This window comes from Neoarius graeffei, chromosome 2 (genome assembly GCF_027579695.1).
Source record: "Neoarius graeffei isolate fNeoGra1 chromosome 2, fNeoGra1.pri, whole genome shotgun sequence".
In the NCBI taxonomy this organism is placed as follows: Eukaryota; Metazoa; Chordata; class Actinopteri; order Siluriformes; family Ariidae; genus Neoarius; species Neoarius graeffei.
The window spans coordinates 73712878-73736252 of NC_083570.1; the positions used below are offsets into that span (position 1 = coordinate 73712878).

Genomic DNA, 23375 nt, shown 5'->3' on the forward strand with positions numbered 1-23375 from the left:
AACCCCCAACTGCTCCCCAGGCTGCTCTGGGTATGTTGTACATCGCTCTGGATAAAAGCGTCTGCTAAATGCCATTAATGTAATGTAATGTAAATTTGGATATACATATCTGTCCAATGGATGATGTTGAACAGATACACCATTTGCCATAAGACTGAAGTGGTAAAGAACACACTGGACCCTGTGTGGCAGGCCTTTAAAATCCCAGTTAGAGCGCTGTGCAATGGAGACTATGACAGGTAAGTTCACTGGCATGAAGGAGTCTAAACTTTTCCTACATCTAAACATTGTGAACAAGGTAAAAAATTTAAATCATACGGTGTAACACTTAGATGTTTTGGACTGTTGTCTTGTTTGGTGAAATGTGGGTGCATGCGGCAATAAACAACCATCGAAAACATACAGCAAAATCAACAGAAAAACAGTTTTATAAATGTTGCCATAATTCTGTCAGTTTGGCAGAGATAGAACAGAGGTGCAAGGAAGAAGTAGCAGGTAGCCAAAAGGCAAATATTATAACTGAGAGAATCCAAAAGCTGTTCAGAGGATATAAAAGATAATAGAGGCAGCTATTAAGTCTAGTGCTGGGCATACAGTTTATTTCTATCACATTTAGAAAGCGGAATGCAAATGTTTAAAATATCATTTTGATTTTCTTATGCTAAAATAAGCTATAAGGCATTTTATAAGATATTTTATCATGTAAGATATTTTATATAAGATATGAAACTGATATATACACTACCGTTCAAAAGTTTGGGGTCACTTTGAAATGTCCTTATTTTTGAAAGAAAAGCACTGTTCTTTTCAATGATGATCACTTTAAACTAATCAGAAATCCACTCTATACATTGCTAATGTGATAAATGACTATTCTAGCTGCAAATGTCTGGTTTTTGGTGCAATATCTCCATAGGTGTATAGAGGCCCATTTCCAGCAACTCTCACTCCAGTGTTCTAATGGTACAATGTGTTTGCTCATTGCCTCAGAAGGCTAATGGATGATTAGAAAACCCTTGTACAATCATGTTAGCACAGCTGAAAACAGTTGAGCTCTTTAGAGAAGCTATAAAACTGACCTTCCTTTGAGCAGATTGAGTTTCTGGAGCATCACATTTGTGGGGTCGATTAAATGCTCAAAATGGCCAGAAAAATGTCTTGACTATATTTTCTATTCATTTTACAACTTATGGTGGGAAATACGGTAAAAGTGTGACTTTTCATGGAAAACACAAAATTGTCTGGGTGACCCCAAACTTTTGAACGGTAGTGTAAGACATGATGTATAAGATATGAACAGCTATGACACCTGATATACTAAATATCTTGTTGGTATAAATTATATATTTTATTATTTTGACCTTTGTGTGTATGCAAATATTTTAACTCAACTGTGTTGTGACAGTATAGTTGTTAGCATTACTTTTGTCAAATTGCATAGCTGCTTGCTTGTGTGAAAATGTCACCCAAATTATTATGGCATTTTAACACTAACAGCAGAGTACGTGGTGTTCTAGCACTGCGTCCATTGGGATGCCAGGATTTAACAGGTTGTTTTTTTTTTACCGTCTCACACTGTACCTGCAGACAGATACTGAAAGTCAAGACGAATGGGCAGAGATTACTTATCATTCACAATGTCACACTTTTTTGAAGAAAATTTGCCTGAAAAGCTTGACTAAAATGTTGATTTTATTTCAAAAGCTGATTATTTTTTAATTGACTGTTTTTACAGAGCAATAAAGATTGAGGTGTATGACTGGGACAGAGATGGAGGGTGAGACATCTAAGATTTGGCAAAATTCACAAATTGAATATGCATACTGTATATATAAAGATGAAAGTATAATGCTGTGTGATAATTTGATTTTTTTCCATAGACATGACTACATTGGAGAGTTTAAGACCAGCTATAGGGAACTGTCGAAAGGCCAATCTCAGTTCAGTGTTTGGGAGGTGTGTCTCACACATGCGCACACGCACATGCATGTGCATGTACACATAGTAATACTGTTGATACAGAGGCTCTCTTAAGTACCTTGAAAAATAAATTGTGATGTTAATATTATATTTGTATGAATATGGAAATAATTATAGGAAATCGCACGCGCTAATTGGTTGAGAGATTCGGACTATTTCTCAATAATCACCTCGAGCGACTTGGCAAAATGATGGCCAATCGCGTTGTCACCGTAAGTGAGGAAGAATTGCAAATTATGAAAGAAAACACTGTTCCTAAAAGCACTAAATATGCTACGAAATTTGGTCTAAAACTATTCAAAGGTAAGGTGGAACTGTGATTTATTTTATCAGTTTCAAAACAAAGTATTATATGTGAGTCAGCATAGATAAATGACACAAGCCTGTGCGCATTATATTGGCATGCTGCTTTTGAAGTTTGAAATAAATGATTTTTTTTTAATAATCACCTGTGTATTTATACTAAAACAATTATCCGCCTCAGGCTCAGTGAATATCGGTGAATAATAACCTCAACTTGATCTCGGTTAGTATTTAAATAATATTGGCTGGCTTTGAGTGGTATATCAGATATATTCCATTCAGCTAGCATGATACTGAATGAGCTGAAGATGAGTAGCTGAAGGGAATATAACTGATATACCACAAAAAAAGCCAGCCAATATTATTATTATTCATACACATTCGATTGAACAATTATAGATTTTACAAAAAGTTAAGAACAGGGCGGTAACTTACCAATACTGAATGCTGATTCTGATCAAATGTAATCCAATGTTCTGTCAATCCAATGTACAAAGTTATAGTTCTAACAATAAAAATGGTACAAGTCCAAAAATCCTGAACAACAACCCAACTTATATACAAGCTGTATCCAGGTTGACAGTTCAAGTTCAAAATTACTTTTGGTAGCGGTTCATTGTTCCATTGCAGTTGTTCAAAACAAAAGGGCTTTGCTGAGTGAAGTCCACGAGTGAAGTCCTCTTGTAAAAGCCTCCGTCACTTTTCCTCACCTCCAAGTAGAACTTTGACAATATTTCTGCTATTGCTCTTTTCCAGTTTTTCGATGTCTGTTGGTATGTTTTTCTCTTGTAAATATGCGTGAAGAATATCCATTGAAGTTTTGGTAGCCTTTCGGCTGTTCAGCGCGTCTTTCTCTTTAAATCTTCTACTTTTAATGAAGCAAACCTCACGGCCATGTTTATGTACAAATTGTCACAGTCACTTTTGGGTGTTCAGCGCATCTTTAGTTTCAGTTTTCAGTTTATTTATTTAGTGCTTAAACCGAGCACTGAATTAACCCCATCTTCTCTCCCTCCCGGCTGACAAAGAAAGGATGTGCGTATGTGCAGCAGAAAAATTTTGTCATTGGATCTTCGCATGAGCTCTGAAGTGTGATGTCGTGTTGTCTTGACAACGTGCAATATTGTAACAATATTGCACGCTCATTCTCCATTGGGGAGAGTGGCATAATACATGGAGGATAAGCAATATGATAACAATATTGCACGCCATCAATAAACCCACTAGAAGGGAATAGAATACATGTTTTTATTCCATGGAAAAAGTGGCCCATATGTATAATAATCACCGATATTCACATCGCCTTCCGCAAATAATTGTTAAATATACTCTCTGAATTAAAACAAATGGCAGATAGAGGCTTATAATTCTAAAAGGTCACTATATATTTTGACTTACAGTACCAGACAAAAGTTTGGACATGCCTTCTAATTCAAATGTTTTTTTTTTATGTTTATTAATTACAAAACACTTTGTGTCTTAAAGTAATGATGGATATCGTTTCTCTTTACTTAGTTGAGCAGTTCTTGACATAATATGGATTACTACAGTTGTGGAATAGGGCTATTTACTGTATTTTTATTATTTACTCTTCACTATTTGATCTCAAACACATTAAGAAGGAAAGAAATTGCACTAATTAACTTTAGACAAGGCACCTGTTAATTGAAAAGCATTCCAGGTGACTACCTCATGAAGCTGGTTAAGATAATGCCAATAATGTGCAAAGCGTCATCAAGGTAAAAGGTGGCTACTTTGAAGAATCTAAAATATGAAACATATTTTGTTTTTGAGCACTTTTTTGTTTACTACATAATTCCATATATATGTGCTATATGCGGCGGCACGGTGGTGTAGTGGTTAGCGCTGTCGCCTCACAGCAAGAAGGTCCTGGGTTCGAGCCCCGTGGCCGGCGAGGGCCTTTCTGTGTGGAGTTTGCATATTCTCCCCGTGTCCGCGTGGGTTTCCTCCGGGTGCTCCGGTTTCCCCCACAGTCCAAAGACATGCAGGTTAGGTTAACTGGTGACTCTAAATTGACCGTAGGTGTGAATGTGAGTGTGAATGGTTGTCTGTGACTATGTGTCAGCCCTGTGATGGCCTGGCGACTTGTCCAGGGTGTACCCCGCCTTTCGCCCGTAGTCAGCTGGGATAGACTCCAGCTCGCCTGCGACCCTGTAGAAGGATAAAGCGGCTACAGATAATGAGATGAGATGTTCCATATGTTATTTCATCATTTTGTTGTCTTCAGTATTGTTCTACAATGTAGAAAAGAGACAAAGTACAGAAAAACCTATGAATGGGTCGGGGTATACAAGAGAGATCAGCCTACAGTATCCCAGAAGCAGATCCAAGTGCAGATTTCCAATGCAGCAAACAAACAAAAGGGCTAAGCCAGGGGTTTTCAAAGTGTGGGAGAGTCAGCCCCCCCTCAGAGAGCAAATAAACAACAGCGCCCCCCCTTACAATTTTTGTTGTTGCTATACTTAATGTTCCATTTGTATTTTTAAAAAAATGTTTGTTGTACACATTTTTTTTCTTTTACACATTTTAAACATCTGTGCTTTTTAAAACATCTTGTTTTACACATTTTAAACATCTCATAGCATCGTTAGCTAGCACCTCTTGGCAGACAACACACTGTGGCAGTGGAGCATCTTCAGATCCAGTCCATGAAAATCCAAACTTTAAATAATCGTGGTCATTCTTCCTTCTTTTTCCAGTCCCCCAGGATTCCGCGGGCCTTTTTTGTGATTGTTGCGGGCTAAAATGTCTGATGTTGCGGGGGTTTTTCCAAAAAATTGCGATGAAAGTTGCGGTGTTTTTTTAGGTTTTTGTTGTGATTACATTGCGGGAGGAAGTGAAAGTTGCTAGAAATTGTTGCGATTTTCTCTTTTTGTGATTAAAATTGAGTGATATGTTAAATATTAAGTTATTACTGAAAAACTATTGATTAAAAAAACAAAGACACTGAGAAATGGTCTTATAAACAACTTTACCAATATAAAAGATTACCAGGACTACAAAAATGCAGGAAAATAGGCTTTACTTATCCAAATGCACCTGTTGGTTCAAAAGTTAAAGTGCATAGAACCTCACAGCACAACATGAAGTTACCTTAAAATATAATATAAATGCCTCAGCTTTCATGTAAGAAAAAAAAACCTATTAATACTAGTACTGTGTGCAGGCAGTCTCTCATGAAGAGTAAATTAAACAATAATTATAAACTAATAAAATAAATGGCTCAGGCTTCATAGAAGAAAAAACAATTTGAACAGAATCTCACAGTATGATGCTGAAGCTGCCTAAACAATGGAAAATAAAATACCATTTTGGCAAAAATGTTGGCATCCATTAATTTCTTGTATTAAGTAAAAAATAATGTAAAGTGCACACAGTCCTTCACTGTAAACATAACACACTTTCAGTAACATAATTTAAGCCTATATAAACACTGACTCGCACATGCAGTGTTGCCAGATACTGCTGACGTTTTCCAGTCCAAAATATGTTCAAAACCCGCCAAAATGCACTTAAAACCGCCCAATCTGGCAACACTGCGCGCATGCTGCTTCTCTTGAATGTATACACGGAAGTAAGGCAGAAGGTAGTTTGTCGACGTCACCTCAAGACGACGCCAACGATTGGTCAAATTTGCGGGAAGGTTGCGGTGATTGGATATAATTGCAACAGCCCTGAATTTGTGGGGATTGGTTGAATTTGCGTTGAAGTTGCAAATCGCAACATCGCAAAATCCTGGAGGGTGTGGTTTTTTGCTTGGCCCAGACTCTGTCTCCTCACTCACTGTAGCTTTAGGTACTAAAAATCGATCCATTTTGTCTCTGGCAAAGGCTAGCTGAAGTTCGCTAAATGTCCGCAATAGTAACTTATTCTGGTTTATGTTTCCTCACGTTGCGCCCCCCCTGAAGAACTCTGGTGCCCCCCAGGGGAGGCGCGCCCCACACTTTGAAAAGCCCTGGGCTAAGCAATACTTCACAATGTGAAGCGGGCAAAAGTGGTTGCAGACAGGACCCTGCGACTTCCTTGTTCATGACGCAGATTAACGTTTTCATTTTTAAAAAAATCTTCACTATGAGATGAATACATGTTTTTATGTAAGCATGGGTTCCTTTGTGAGATACTTTTCTTGATGTGTCAGAGTTAGCAATTTTATTCATTGTCGCTCCTGGTTTCACATCTTCTCTTTTCATTTCATTTTTTTCATGGCTCATTGCTTCTCTTGGAGGCACCTAGCCTGTGGGTTTAGACTCTTCTTAATAATGTTGCACTGATGAGGCCAAACTCAAGGGCACAGCATGCTACAAGAACGAATCAGTGGACGATCAGTAGATATCCATCTGTAACTGGACATTTAGCAATCATCTCTCTTATCTACATCAGCATCACTGACTGTAGCATCAGCTGATTGCTTTTTACTGACATGTCTTCAGGTTCATGTACTGTGGTCTTTATTAATTGTATGATTCAGATGCTAAAGTCATGTTCTGCTCCAAAAAAATGAGAATTGTTTTCTTTTCTTCAGGTATTAAACATGAAGAAAAAGAAGAAAAAGAAGAAGAAATACCTCAACTCAGGAACTGTGAGTGCATTCTTGAACTGATATGTTTCATTTTTATGATTGAATACAAGCTGAAGAAAAAAAGACTTGCATGTTCTAAAACATGTCTTTCTTGGTAAGACTTCTTATTGTAGGTCCGACATTATATCTTCATAAGCAATGCACAACATGGCCAGTGAATGACATCATCACATCAGCTGTTAGTGCTGGGCTGTATGTGAGGAATAAAACTTGGGGCCGTGCTGTTGGAGGAAAATAATCAACACCAGTGTGGTATGATGTGGTTTAGTATGATCCTGAGTTACCACCCCAAAGCTGATTATTTTCTTATCACGGTACATCCTGAAGTGTCTTTCCTCTTATAGTGCAGCAGTGTGCCAGTGATTGCAATTTTATTGTCTATTGAGAAGACATTGCAATAAATGATGATTTCCCATTGTACCCCAGGGTACGATGGAAATGCTTTCCTTCCTTGATCTTAAATTGTTTCTTTTTGGAATAATTTTAATTCTAAAGACAAATGTATGTCTTATTTTATCTTAGTTTACCCTCAGCAAAACTAAATATTAAAACATATTGTGTATTATGAACACATTTTCAAGTATTGGGGCATATTGCCCAGTCTTAACAGCTATGAATATTTATATGATGTTCATAAATGAAGCGTGCATTGCTTATTGAAAGTGTAATGGTGTGTTTAAGGGCTGTAAATAGGAAGTGTTACCAAACTTTTGTGTCAACAGGTGACTCTGCTGTCATGCCTCATAAATGTTGAAGTCACCTTTTTGGACTATATTAAAGGAGGGTGAGCATGAGATTATGCAAATGAAGTTCCACTGTGTGTGTGTGTGTGTGTGTGTGTGTGTGTGTGTGTGTGTGTGTGTGTGGCATGATAGATTTCCGCCTTTCTCTTCATCTACTTATGATGTGTTTACTTAATCAGTGTCTTTGACCCAATAACTGTCAATCACATTGTGCCAAGTCGAGTTATTTTTATTTCGCTCTGCTTTCCTCTTCCCTATCTTGTCAGAAGACTTGCACTGATAAAAGCCTTTGCTACATTAGAGATGCCATAACAACCCATGCTAAAAATAGCATGGTCTATTCTTAGCACAGGACCTGCTTCTTAAACAGCAGAACAAACACTAGAAGAATTAGATTTGCATAAATGTCTTATCATAGATAGCATTTACTGTGGTTGCTGTACCTCATTAAATGTGGCACTAATGCAGTGCTTTTAACCACAAAGTCTAAAGTATGAAATGTCTGTAGAAAGTGCACATGGTACATATTTATGCTAATTAGCTGTTATCAAGAACAAAGGTTCTGATGCAGCCTGTCACTTTGTATTCTTTTGCAGTACTCAGATTAATTTCACGGTGGCGATCGATTTTACCGCATCAAATGGTGAGCTTATCTTTCCAGAAGAATATTCTGTAATTAAATGCCTTCATGTGATAATTACATGTTATCATCGTCTTCATAGACTCTGTGTTCTCTCTGTATTTGTATAGATAGATAGATAGATAGATAGATAGATAGATAGATAGATAGATAGATAGATAGATAGATAGATAGATAATCAAAGACAAATACAGAGAAAGACTGTGTGTGTGTGTGTGTGTGTGTGTGTGTGTGTGTATACACATACACATGCGTGCACATATATATATATATATATATATATATATATATATATGTGTGTGTGTGTGTAAGAGAGAGAGAGGATATTACACGGTTGGGTGAAGATATGAAGTTTATCTGAATATATTCAGTGGTGAATATATAATATATTCACAAGTGAGTGAAGTGAACAAGTGAAAATATTTTCAACATAAGAAGATAAACTTCATATCTTCACGCCACTATATAATGTTCTGTATATTATATGGACTCATCCACAAAAAAATACCCCTGCAAGTTAATCAAAAGAATTTTAATTTTGAACCAGTTTGTGATTTTGACAGCACGTGTCTAGTGAGTGGGAAAACATTGGGAGTGACGTCATTGGAGTGAAATATCGAGAATTATTATACATAAAGGACACTTTTTCCGTTCAATGAAAGCATGTATTCTGTTCCCTTCTAGCAGGTTTCATTCATTTGGTTCGATAGCATGCAATATTGTTAGCATATCACTTATAGTATGTGTGTTATGCCACTCTACCCAATAGAGAATGAGCGTGAAATATTGTTACGATATTGCATGTTGTCAAGACAACACGACGTCATGCATCGAAGCGCGAATATCCAATGAGAAACTTTTCTGCTGCGCATGCGCAGAATCATTTCTGTGTTCGCCAGGAAAGAGAAAGACACGTTGAACACCCGAATGGATACCAAAACTTCATTATATAGTCTTCACACAAGGGAAAAACATACCAACAGACATCAAAAAACTGGAAAAGAGACACATCAGAGATGTAAAACTTCCGCGCTAGCGGGCGACTGTGACAATTTGTAAACAAACATAGCTGCCAGGTTTGCTTCGTTAAATACGGAAGATTTTGAGAGAATTTTAGCTGCCAGGTCACTCCTTTGTGTGTAGTTGTCGATGTTGATTTTAAAAGTAACTAAGTAAATTACACAGGGAAATGAATACTTAAGTATGAGTGAGAAATACTGTGGCGAGTGTGTGTGGAAGAAGAGTCTGGAGACAGAAATCTTAGTTTCTCAGTTGTTAGCCTGTGCTACTTGCTCTCGATAGCACTAGCTTGTCTGCTTTATTAGCATTTGCTAACATTACTGATGAACACTACACTGGCTGGAAGGTGACTTCACTGCCACAGTAACAGCACTGAGTTGCGGGTAAGCTAGCGTTGGCCTTCGAGAATGCTGATATGCTGATATGAAGAGAGTGTATAATAATAATAATAACAATAATAATAATATTGGCTGGCTTTTTTTCATGGTCTATCAGATATATTCCATTCAGCTAGCATGATCTTGAACTCGTCTTTGACTTGTTCAATATCATTCTAGCTGAATGGAATATATCTGATAGACCACGAAAAAAAGCCAGCCAATATTATGTAAATATGTCACTTAGATCCGCGATATATTTTGTATGAAAAATGCGGGTTTTTCATTACGAGAAGATAAACTTCATATCTTCAAGCCAACATGTGATTTTCTTTTTATTATATAGACACATTCACAAACAAAAAGTACCCAAATTTATCAAAACAATTCATCGATCTCCTCGTGAGTGACATATATATATATATATATATATAATTTACTAGCTGGGAGGTCCGCATCATGAAATACTGTGACCGAGGTCTTGAAAATACTGACCTCGGCCCAGAGACCTCGGTCAGTATTTTCAAGGCCGAGGTCACGGTATTTCACAATATGAACTGACCTTAAGCTGGTAAATAATATATTTATTTTTTTCTTTACCAAATTCTAACAGAAAATGAGAGCGCCCAAAAGGGAAACCATATTTCAGATAGCGCTGGATACTTCTCTGGAAAGACATGAGCGAGGACGGCTCGTACACATTGGCATTTTTCTTTGTTGCGGACATGAAAAAGTTGCACAGCAACATGTTTAGTTCTTCGCCAGGTATGTCTTCCACCTTTCGACCTTCATTTAGGTTTCGACAGAACTTCCCAAAGACATTGAGGTCATAGGTCGTCTTTTTTGTTGTATTTTCTGCCCTTTGCTCCTCAATAAACTGTTGGATTTGCTCGCTGTTAGCAACAGTTACAGGTTTTCGGCTTTCTCCTGAAATGTTTTCTTTTATTTTGTCTTCATCAGGGTAGTAAAACTCGCTTTCGCTGTGAACACTGTCCTTATCGCTATCCATGCTGTAAAATTAATGCTATTATACTGAGAAATGCGAAAATAAATGTTGACAAAAAATTGCTACTATGTTTATTGTTGTTGTGAATGAGCGAGTTGCCAAAGGTCCGTAACCGGGGTCCGGATCATAGGATTCTGGACCGCTCGCGAGCCAATCAGAGCGCATGATTTGATGGAAACTGGACTGCGAAAAAAATAAAAAGAGATTTATGTCACAGTTTTGGTTCTCCGTGTCCCGGATGCAGCTCATATGAAATATACAAGTGGTGTATTTCCCAGTAAAACACTTTATATATATATAAAGAGAGAGAGAGACAATCAAAGAAAGACAAATCAAGCTCATTATCTAAAATTCCAACGTTCACATTTTTTTATTCTTTGTGTTCTTTTCTATTTGTGGACAGGAAACCCATCTCAGCCTACCTCTCTTCACTACATGAACCCATACCAACTCAATGCCTATGCCATGGCTCTGAGAGCTGTGGGCGAGATCATTCAGGACTATGACAGTGATAAGATGTTTCCTGCACTGGGGTTTGGAGCAAAGCTGCCTCCAGATGGCAGGGTATCACATGAGTTTGCCTTGGTGAGCAAATCATTAAGTACGATATTAACTACAGAGGCTGTCCCAGGATCTTTAATCGTCTTAAAGAAATTAAAGATAGGTTTTATTTAACTATGAAAAATAGTACATTAATGTGGCAACAAACATGTGGTCAGACTCGGCTGTGAATTGGAGGAAGAGTTGCAGAAAACAAGCGTATATTGTGTGATACGCTACACCTGTATATGGTTAAGAATAAAATATATTTATCGGATGTTTTTGTTCCAGTGTGTGTCTTTATGAGGGTGAACAGACCGATAACAACTGAACATTTGTGTTTGCTTTTTGTTTTGAGATTTTATGGCTAATTTTAGCAAGGGGAGAGGGCTCCATGGCAAAGTATCTTCCTCACGCCTGGGTTACGGCACCACTGTAAAATCCTGTGTTACCACTGACTCTTTACCTGCTTCTTGTCTGTGATTTCTCTGTCCATTCACAGTCAGCACTGACCACATCCTCACTGCCACAACTATTAAAAAATAATAAACGGAAAAAAAACAACACTGAAAGAATTATTTAGTCAAAGGTGTAGTTTGTAAAGTGTTTTTCCAGAATAATCATAGAATGTCATCTCATCTCATTATCTCTAGCCGCTTAAGTTACCCGTAGTCAGCTGGGATAGGCTCCAGCTTGCCTGCGACCCTGCACAGGATAAGTGGCTACAGATAATGGATGGGGCGGCACGGTGGTGTAGTGGTTAGCGCTGTCGCCTCACAGCAAGAAGGTTCTGGGTTCGAGCCCCGTGGCCGGTGAGGGCCTTTCTGTGCGGAGTTTGCATGTTCTCCCCGTGTCCACGTGGGTTTCCTCCGGGTGCTCCGGTTTCCCCCACAGTCCAAAGACATGCAGGTTAGGTTAACTGGTGACTCTAAATTGACCGTAGGTGTGAATGTGAGTGTGAATGGTTGTCTATGTGTCAGCCCTGTGATGACCTGGCGACTTGTCCAGGGTGTACCCCGCCTTTCGCCCGTAGTCAGCTGGGATAGGCTCCAGCTTGCCTGCGACCCTGTAGAACAGGATAAAGCGGCTACAGATAATGAGATGAGATGAGATAATGGATGGATGAATATATCATCTCATTCTCATCTCATTATCTCTAGCCGCTTTATCCTTCTACAGGATCGCAGGCGAGCTGGAGCCTATCCCAGCTGACTACGGGCGAAAGGTGGGGTACACCCTGGACAAGTCGCCAGGTCATCACAGGGCTGACACATAGACACAGACAACCATTCACACTCACATTCACACCTACGCTCAATTTAGAGTCACCAGTTAACCTAACCTGCATGTCTTTGGACTGTGGGGGAAACCGGAGCACCCGGAGGAAACCCACGCGGACACGGGGAGAACATGCAAACTCCACACAGAAAGGCCCTCGCCGGCCTCGGGGCTCGAACCCAGGACCTTCTTGCTGTGAGGCGACAGCGCTAACCACTACACCACCGTGCCGCCCTGAATATATCAAATTTTGGAAAAAAATTTATATTTTTTTAAAATAAAATTTTAAAAATCAAAATCTAGATTTGCATTTTTAATGTTATTACAACCTCATTGTGTTATATTAAAAGTTTCAAACAGAAAAATAGTGGTTTTCATGCTACCAAGTTCTTGGTAAAGAAAATACTTTTTTTTCCCTCAAGTTTATCACAGTAGATTTATTGTGTTTTGGAACCAAACTCTTCATCTCTATCTATATTCTATATGGGTCCTTAACAGATGCTATGCCCACGGCCCACAGCTGCCTACTGTTTGCTAACATAACTTCATTTGGGGCATACCATTGCACACTAGCTCCATATGCTCTTACTGTAGCTGAGCATTAAGAATTTAGATTTACTTGAATAAACAGCTCTGATGTAAGGATATCTCATACAGGCTACCAAATGGAGAGCAGTAATGAGCCATTCTGGAGCTATCTGGCATGGCTCATACAACATTCATGAGTACTTTATTGCCCTGTTTTTCTTTTTGATGTGCATGGCTTATTATATCATATTAGATCACTATGAGATCATATTAGACTGAGTTTAGCTTCGGTTCATTGGCTGCCTGTTTCCTTTAAAATTGACTATAAAAAAACATTATATCGATATTATCTACATAACTTAAAATGTTCTGTTTTCTATAAAAGGTATTGTATCTTCATCCAGTGCTGAATATCTGATAAATAATGTTTCAGATTGTGTCTTAAGATCATCTAGTGCTGCCTTCTTCATAAAAAAGAGTGGGAGAGTGGTGTTTTCACACGCAAAAGATCCGGAACAGATTACCAAGAAACATCTGTCAAGCTCCATCTATCACTAATTTAAAAAATAAAAAAAAGCCCACAGCTAAAAACATAGGTTTTTTTTCCCACTTTATAATTTAACTAGCTTTAATTATAAGCCAGACTATTACTGGCACTTTATATTATTTTAATTCTTGCACATTTACTCAATTTTTATGTAATTCTTAAATATATGTACAGTGGTGTTTGAAAGTTTGTGAACCCTTTAGAATTTTCTATATTTCTGCATAAATATGACCTAAAACATCATCAGATTTTCACACAAGTCCTAAAAGTAAATCAAGAGAACCCAGTTAAACGAATGAGACAAAAATATTATACTTGGTCATTTATTTATTGAGGAAAATGATCCAATATTACATATCTGTGAGTGGCAAAAGTATGTGAACCTTTGCTTGCAGTATCTGGTGTGACCCCCTTGTGCAGCAATAACTGCAACTAAACGTTTCCGGTAAGTGTTGATCAGTCCTGCACACCGGCTTGGAGGAATTTTAGCCCATTCCTCCATACAGAACAGCTTCAACTCTGGGATGTTGGTGGGTTTCCTCACATGAACTGCTCGCTTCAGGTCCTTCCACAATATTTCCATTGGATTAAGGTCAGGACTTTGACTTGGCCATTCCAAAACATTAACTTTATTCTTCTTTAACCATTCTTTGGTAGAACGACTTGTGTGCTTAGGGTCGTTGTCTTGCTGCATGACCCACCTTCTCTTGAGATTCAGTTCATGGACAGATGTCCTGACATTTTCCTTTAGAATTCGCTGGTATAATTCACAATTCATTGTTCCATCAATGATGGCAAGCCGTCCTGGCCCAGATGCAGCAAAACAGGCCCAAACCATGATACTACCACCACCATGTTTCACAGACGGGATAAGGTTCTTATGCTGGAATGCAGTGTTTTCCTTTCTCCAAACATAACGCTTCTCATTTCAACCAAAAAGTTCTATTTTGGTCTCATCCGTCCAAAATTTTTTTTCCAATAGCCTTTTGGCTTGTCCACGTGATCTTTAGCAAACTGCAGATGAGCAGCAATGTTCTTTTTGGAGAGCAGTGGCTTTCTCCTTGCAACTCTGCCATGCACACCATAGTTGTTCAGTGTTCTCCTGATGCTAGACTCATGAATATTAACATTAGCCAATGTGAGAGAGGCCTTCAGTTGCTCAGAAGTTACCCTGGGGCCCTTTGTGACCTCGCCGACTATTACATGCCTTGCTCTTGGAGTGATCTTTGTTGGTCGACCACTCCTGGGGAGGGTAACAATGGTCTTGAATTTCCTCCATTTGTACACAATCTGTCTGACTGTGGATTGGTGGAGTCCAAACTCTTTAGAGATGGTTTTATAACCTTTTCCAGCCTGATGAGCATCAACAACACTTTTTCTGAGGTCGTCAGAAATCTCCTTTGTTCGTGCCATGATACACTTCCACAAACATGTGTTGTGAAGATCAGACTTTGATAGATCCCTGTTCTTTAAATAAAACAGGGTGCCCACTCACACCTGATTGTCATCCCATTGATTGAAAACACCTGACTCTAATTTCACCTCCAAATTAACTGCTAATCCTAGAGGTTCACATACTTTTGCCACTCACAGATATGTAATATTGGATCATTTTCCTCAGTAAATAAATGACCAAGTGTAATATTTTCATCTCATTTGTTTAACTGGGTTCTCTTTATCTACTTTTAGGACTTGTGTGAAAATCTGATGTTGTTTTAGGTCATATTTATGCAGAAATATAGAAAATTCTAAAGGGTTCACAAACTTTCAAGCACCACTGTAGACTATGATATTTTATACTGTTATTTTCTATTTTCTCGAACTGGATTTTTTAAAACTTTTTTTTTAAATGTTGTTTTCCCTGTAGTTTGTTTCTTTATTTCTCTATTTTTTACTTCACACCATAAAGCACTTTGAGCTGCCTATTAAACTAATTAAATGTATGAAAGCTATTATAAATAATAATAATAATTATTATTATTATTATTATTATTATTATTATTATTATTATTATTATTATATGTGTGTGTGTGTGTGTGTGTGTGTGTGTGTGTTTAGAATGGGAACCCAGAAAACCCGTACTGCAGCGGTATTGAAGGAGTAATAGAGGCGTATTACCAGAGTCTGAAGAGCGTACGGCTGTACGGTCCCACATATTTCTCACCTGTTATTAATCACGTTGCAAGGTGGGTAACAAAACAAGTGACGACAGATACCAGACACAAAATAAACTACGCCTCACTAAACACCAACACATTTGGATACTGGCAGAAAACAGATGAGTCTCACCACACTGCATGTGTGGTCACAGCTTGCGTGCTATTGGTATTTATAGACAGATCTGGATACATCTCAGTATACTGTATATACAATACAACGATGTACGGAATGGAGTTCCGGGACTGTTCCTGTCATGCGCGTGCAGCAGGTGCGATCAGTAACTCTTGAGAGTCAGTATGGTGTGTGACATCGTGACCTGTGTTATACATGTTCTTGTGACAACCTGTGTACGTCACTGGATGACAACGTTTTGCCCCTCTGGACGCATGAATGGCACTCAGAACACCCCGTTCAGCTCACTGCTTCATTGCTGAAGCATTTCCAGGGTCTCTATTGCTGATTCTCCAAGTTTGATATAAAATTTGTTTGCTCTCTGGTCCATAGTAAAATAACAAATGCACATGTGCACGTTACCACAAAAAGAAGCCAAGCCAAGAAGTCTTTATTAGTCACACATACACTCAAGCACACAGTGAAATTTAAGCTCTGCATTTAATCCATCTGAAGCAGTGAACACACTCGAATGAGCAATGAGCACACACGTACATACCCAGAGCAGTGGGCAGCTATGCTACAGCACCCGAGGAGCAGTTATGGGTTCGGTGCCTTGCTCAAGGGCACTTCAGCCCAGCCTCAGGCCCAGGCTGCCCCATGGTAACCTAACCTGCATGTCTTTGGACTGTGGGGGAAACTGGAGCACCCGGAGGAAACCCACACAGACACGGGGAGAACATTCAAACTCCACACAGAAAGGCCCCTGTCAGCCACTGGGCTCGAACCCAGAACCTTCTTGCTGTGAGGCAACGGTGCTAACCACTACACCACCATGCCGCCACGTCTGACACAGGTCCCAGTTTGATCATGCGATGTTATGTGACATACTGACTCACGAGAGTTAGTACTCACTGACTACACAACATTCGTTTGCAACAAGAATAGTCCTGGAACTTTTTGATTGCACCCGTAAATGATGCCATACTATGTTTCTGTTGGATTCTGAATTTGTTTAACTCTCTCTTTCTTTCTCAGGTATGCATCATTAATTAAGGATGGCTCCGAGTACTTCATCCTCCTCATCATTTCAGATGGCGTTATCTCTGACATGGCCCAGACCAAGGAATCCATCGTAAATGTATGTACTAAAAATGTAGCACTACAGAGAGATTATCATCTATAACGGAACATACTGTAATATTAATCTCACTGTATTTTGTATCTTGTGCTTGTTCAGTGACAAAGTTGTATCTAATCTAATCTGATAACTTTGTTTGCAAGCTAGATATACAGTAAAAAGTATGTGATGTACAGTACGTGCTTACGGTAAAAATAACCAACTTTTAATTGTCTTGCCAGTAGATTTCAGATGAAAAATGAGGATGTGTGAATAGCCGAATTAGTTTCGAAATCACTCCTGCTCATGAAAAGTATATAAATATGCCTTGAAGGATAAAAAAAACAAAAGACAAAATGAATCACAAAGAAAGCACAAACAAATTAGATAGAAATTGCATTCATTTATCATTCCTGCTAAATATATGACAATTAAGACACTGAAATGTGATTTTCAAACCACAGAATGACTTCAGGTTAGACGTTTCCAGCTCTGACAAAGAGTCATTTATAATGTGTCAGCATGTCCTTATCTCTTCCAGTCCTGTCTGAGAGCTGTTCATCCTTTTAGTTTTATGAGCATGCTTTGTATTTTGGGTCTTACCACCCAGTCTAGCCATGTCCTTTATCTCTACGTAGCATGCAACACAATTAGCCTTTTTTTCCGAGACCTTCACATTGTTCTAATGCTTTTTTCCCTAAATGATATATTATGCTTGGAAAGTTCCTACTGTAATTTTGTGATTTAATCTTTTTCTGCTTGAAGGCTTCCTGTCTTCCAATGTCAATAATAATAGTGGGAGTTGGATCAGCTGAATTTGATGGTAAGAGACTCATCAAATGTAATGCTTTGTAGTGCTGCAACAGGAAGGATAATTATGTGGGTGTGCATCATTAAAGTTTTTTTTTTTTAATCTCCCACCTCACTAAGGTGGTGTTTACATTAGACCGTATCCGTATCGTTGTCGTTGCGGATGCACTGTCCGTGCACATTAAAACGCCGGGAAACGACTCCACAGGCGGAACAGTTTGAATCCGCCAGGGCCCACGTATTCAACCCAGTACGTATCTGATCCGGTGCTGTGTAAACATTGAGGAACGAGGATACGCTGTGCTGAGCTCTAGCTGACGTCGTCATTGGACAACGTCACTGTGACATCCACCTTCCTGATTCGCTGGCGTTGGTCATGCCACGTTGGTCATGTGACGCGACTGCTGAAAAACCTTCTCCTCTTTAGTCCCAATGACATGGCGTCCCTGATTTCCATAAAGAACTTCAAATTTTGATTCTTATGCTCTCTCACACTCTCTCGCTCGCTTGCTCTCTCTCTCTCTCTCTCTCTCACTCAATCTCTCACACACTTTGTGCTTGCAAGTGGTGAGTGACTTGCGCATGCCCGATATGCACTGGGATCATGTGACGTGCCGTCTAATTAGTCATGTGATTAGCGTATCCGTGTATTGGCGTTGCTGTGTGCACGGGGAACGGTTTTGTTGCGGGCACAGAAATTTTGTGTGTGTACGCGAATCGTTTTAAAAACGTTAATCTGATGATCCGCTGATTCGAAATAATGTAAACAGGGCCTAAGGTGAATATAAGTGTTTATAAGAATTAAAGTCTTGGTGAATCTGTGAAGCAGTCATTCGAAAGCTTCAATAAAACCTGCAACGAAGACACTGAATTCATTGCACTCAAATACGGGGTGGCATGGTGGTGTCGTGGTTAGCACTGTCACCTCGCAGCAAGAAGGTCCTGGGTTCGAACCCAGTGGCTGATGAGGGCCTTTCTGTGCGGAGTTTGCATGTTCTCCCCGTGTCTGTGTGGGTTTCCTCCGGGTGCTCCAGTTTCCCCCATAGTCCAAAGACATGCAGGTTAGGTTAACATGGGGCAGCCATGTCCTGAGGTTGGGCTGAAGTGCCCTTGAGCAAGGCACCGAACCCCCAACTGCTCCCTGGGCGCTGTAGCATAGCTGCCCACTGCTCTGGGTATGTGTGTGTGCTCATTGCTCGCATGTGTGTGTTCACTGCAGAGGAGGAGTTTCACTGTGCTTGAGTGTATGTGTGATAAATAAAGGCTTGACTGTGTCTCCTTGATTTCTTGTTTTGTTTGTTTGACAGAAATGGTTGAACTGGATGGAGATGAAGTCAGGATCTCCTCAAGAGGAAGGTTTGCAGAGAGAGATATTGTACAGGTAGGCTCTGGTGCAAGTAATGTTTTCTGTGAACTCTTATACTTTCTTGTTTTACTACAGTTTAAGCTCTGTTAGCACCACAAGATCAGTAAAATAGAGAAACATGAATAAAGAAAGCAAAGATGGACATGTTCAAGTGCAAGTGTTTTTATCACCTAAGGAACATTTCAAAACTCAGACTGCTGGTGTCAAAAGCTGAACTTGAGATGATTATCCACGCTTTTATCTCTTCTCGTTTAGATGACTGTAACAGTCTTTTAACCTGTTTAAATAAGTCAGCTTTGGATCATCTTCAGACCGTGCAAAATGCTGCAGCAAGACTTTTAACTGGCACCAGTAGAAGATCTCGCATTACTCCAGTCTTGGCTTCTCTTCATTGGTTGCCAGTAAATTTTAGAATTCATTTTAAGATTTTAGTCTTACTTTTAGGGCCTTACATGGTCAAGCTCCACAATATATTGCTGACCTGCTGAAACCCCATTCTTCTTCTCGTGCTCTGAGGTCGACAGGTCAGATGTTGGTTGCCCCACGTACTCGGTTCAAAACTCGTGGGGATCGGGCGTTTCAGGCAGTGGCACCAAGATTGTGGAACTCTCTCCTGCTTTCCTTACGCTGTACTGACTCCACTGACTCTTTTAAAAAGCAGCTGAAGACATTTTTATACAGAAACGCTTTTAATTAATTAAATTGGTGTTTCACAGTGTATTGTATTTTATTTTATCTTTGAATCACCGTGTTTTATTGTTTTATCTGTGAAGCACTTTGTGATTATCTGTGAAAAGTGTTATATAAATTAAATTTACTTACTTATGAACTGGAGAAATCTAATGGGGCTGTAATGAGTGCTTTATTACAGGCAGGGACACTTGGAGGGTAAATTAGTTTGTATCATTTGTAATCAGGAGTTAATTTGGGATGGAGCAGGGCTCAGGGGAGCGGATATCCTGCGACTTTGGTAAACATCAGGTCGAGCTCTGATACCATAATTTAAAGGAAATGTAAATCATTGCATGGAATAATGATGATAGAAGTGATTATTTAACCCGGTTGCACAGCAATCTATAGCAAAATGCAGTTATTTTAAAGTTCCTTTAGTTAACTGATATGTATACTAGGTATGTACTGTATGTAATATAATGTATTTGATCATGAAAGCAAATATGCTTATACTTTGCTAGTTTATAATCTTGACTGTCTCTTGTATTTTATGTATTATATTACAGTTTTTCTCATTCGCTTTGGTGCATTTCTCAAATCATCGTTAACGTTTGCACAACAGTAAGTGCGTTTCTTGAAACAATGTGTGCAAACTGCAAAACACAGTGGATTACCTGCAAAAACACGTAACTTGCTCAAAATGCTTAGTTTATGTCTCAAAAGCAAATATTTATGCCAGTGAAACTGCCAGTGCCATCAGAATGATGAGTCATTGTGCCATTGTTCATGAACAAGATAGTCAAAATGTTTAGTCATGCTGTTAATATAACAGTTTGCTCGATAAGTATTTTCTAATGAAAACTCATCTCATCTCATTATCTTTAGCCGCTTTAGCACTCTGTTCTCAGTTGCCGTATGTTGAGAAGTCGCAGTCAGGATATGTTTTATACACTCATTCCAAGTGCACTGTTTGTGTGTGCAGTGTTTGGGCTGCTGTTGTTTATGCTTTTCTTACTGCACTAACTGGCATTGTCATGATTATTTTATTACTATTTCTAGAAGACAGCCCTAATCTTAATTAGTACAATTGTACAATCTCATCTCATCATCTCTAGCCGCTTTATCCTGTTCTACAGGGTCGCAGGCAAGCTGGAGCCTATCCCAGCTGACTACGGGCGAAAGGTGGGGTACACCCTGGACAAGTCGCCAGGTCATCACAGGGCTGACACATAGACACAGACAACCATTCACACTCACATTCACACCTACGGTCAATTTAGAGTCACCAGTTAACCTAACCTGCATGTCTTTGGACTGTGGGGGAAAACGGAGCACCCGGAGGAAACCCACGCAGACACGGGGAGAACATGCAAACTCCGCACAGAAAGGCCCTCGCCGGCCACGGGGCTCGAACCCAGACCTTCTTGCCGTGAGGCGACAGCGCTAACCACTACACCACCGTGCCGCCCCTAATGAAAACTGTGACTAGTATTTTGGTAACACTAACTGAAAATGCACAAGGCAGCACTTTTTTCAGTGTGGTATAGCAATTTCAATCCTACAAAGTTACACATTACTGTGTAGGGGGGATTGATTACAAGAGACTGGCTATGATTCAAAGTTTTTACTGTACTGTTTGTACTGCAATTTGTTGACAGACAATGTTATAAAGAAAAGAAAGGCTTTTACAGCACTGCATTGCACAAAGGAAAAATTCAAAATTAAATTTACAGTAAAAACATAGGAATCACCCCTGTCGAAGGCTCCTTGAGTCACATGGGGCATGAAAGCTAGCTCGTACAGTCCAATCCCACAGAAGAGCTACTGTAGCACAAACTGCTGAAAGTTAATGCTGACACCTTTCTGTTTTAGCCAGCATTAACTTTTCAGCAGTTTGTGCTACAGTAGCTTTTCTGTGGGATTGGACCATATGAGCTGGCCTTCGTGCTCCATGCAAATCAATGAGCCTTGGCTGCTCATGACCCCATCGCTGGTTCACCAGTTGTCCTTCCTTGGACCACTTTTGGTAGGTACTAACCACTGCATACCGGGAACACCCCACAAGATGTGCTATTTTGGAGATGTTCAGACCCAGTCATCTAGCCATCACAATTTGGCTCTTGTTAAAGTCACTCAGATCTTTACGCTTGCCCATTTTTCCTGCTTCTAACACATCAACTTCAAGAACTGACTGTTCTCTTGCTGCCTAATATATCCCACCCCTTGACAGATGGCATTGTAATGAGATAATCAATGTTATTCATAATGTTATGGCTGATTGGTGTATATGCTTACCAGTTGAAGGTTCATGGGATTCATCTCTGAGCTATTGTAGAGAACTGGTTGATCTGACGCTTCACATATTTCCCCTCATAAGTGAAAGTTAAGATTCACCTGAGACCAATTCATCAATTTAGGAAACATTTACCAAAAAATGTATAAGAAATGTATAAAATATGATTGACAGATTATGACAACAAGTTCAACACTTTTGCATGTAATGACTCAAGCAATGAAATAATGCCTAGATGTTTTGGGAGTAGGACTATTCAGCAGAAAACCAGCAGAATGCATTTTGACCGACATGACATGAGCAATTGATAATGTAAAAAACAGTAGACAATGGTACACGTTCAGTTGCATGGATGTACCAAAGCATTTGCTGTTTGTTCAAGGTAATGAGAAATTGCTTTTATGATGTGCACAATTGACGAGTGTCAGATCGCAGGCATTTACGAATGCAAGGGAGAGCAGGTGCGACGCAAACTGCAGACAAAGCCAAAACGTGAGTCAGAAATTGTAGTCAGGAAACAGGTGTGGCTCGATCGATCGACAAACAGCACAGTGTAGGGCAGACGAGAAGACGAAGTCAAATGAGATCAGGAATAGATGTCGTTAACAGGAAGTCAGTAGATAAACAGAAGGCTTGGTAAAGTCAGGTACGGGACACAGAACAATACTTCGCAACTGCAGTGAGTGTTTGCTGAGCTGATATAGGGTTGGTAATTGCGGGGTAATTGGCTGCAGGTGAAGTGATTAGAATTCTGGTGGGGGGGGGGGGGGGGGTGCTGTGGCTCTTGGGAAGTGTAGTCCTGAGCGGCCATGTTTGGAGGCTGCTCTGAACTCAGGTTTTCAGCGCTGTTACTGACAATGAGATGATGTGGAGTTTGAACAAGCAGTTTTGAGAATTTCGATTCGGATCTGAGATGTGCACAAAAGCGACTGAGAAAAACTGTAAAAATCTGATAATAATTTGATATTTTGGTTTTAAGCATTATTATTATGTCAAACTGACAAAAAAATCACAGCTTCTTAGCTTTAATTTGATTACGTATGTTGAAGTATTTCCTTCAGAAACAGGAAGTCAGAGTGATGTTATGTTGAACTGCTTTACTAACTAAATATGAAAAACCATAGAGTTTAACAAGTGCTTTTTACTTATTCTTACAGCATACAAATATGGCATTGCTTTCTTGCTCAGTCTGAGGAAGCGATATATTCCAACACTGAAAAGCCCCAAGGTGGTAAAACACCTCTGAAATTTGCATGTCCCATAACTGAAACCTCGTCCAAA

The 23375-nt window shown here is 39.4% G+C and overlaps 1 protein-coding gene across 1 annotated transcript in view; it reads left to right on the forward strand.

Annotated features, from left to right (window-relative positions):
* Positions 1-23375, forward strand: part of cpne8 (copine VIII) — a 147329-nt gene that overhangs the window by 118248 nt on the left and 5706 nt on the right. The window contains exons 9-19 of the mRNA XM_060909593.1: positions 135-239; positions 1736-1777; positions 1881-1956; positions 6827-6883; positions 7606-7667; positions 8223-8269; positions 11073-11254; positions 15621-15748; positions 16872-16974; positions 17719-17776; positions 19071-19144. Of these exons, the coding sequence (XP_060765576.1) occupies positions 135-239; positions 1736-1777; positions 1881-1956; positions 6827-6883; positions 7606-7667; positions 8223-8269; positions 11073-11254; positions 15621-15748; positions 16872-16974; positions 17719-17776; positions 19071-19144 (934 nt within the window). The remainder of the gene's footprint in view (positions 1-134; positions 240-1735; positions 1778-1880; positions 1957-6826; positions 6884-7605; positions 7668-8222; positions 8270-11072; positions 11255-15620; positions 15749-16871; positions 16975-17718; positions 17777-19070; positions 19145-23375) is intronic.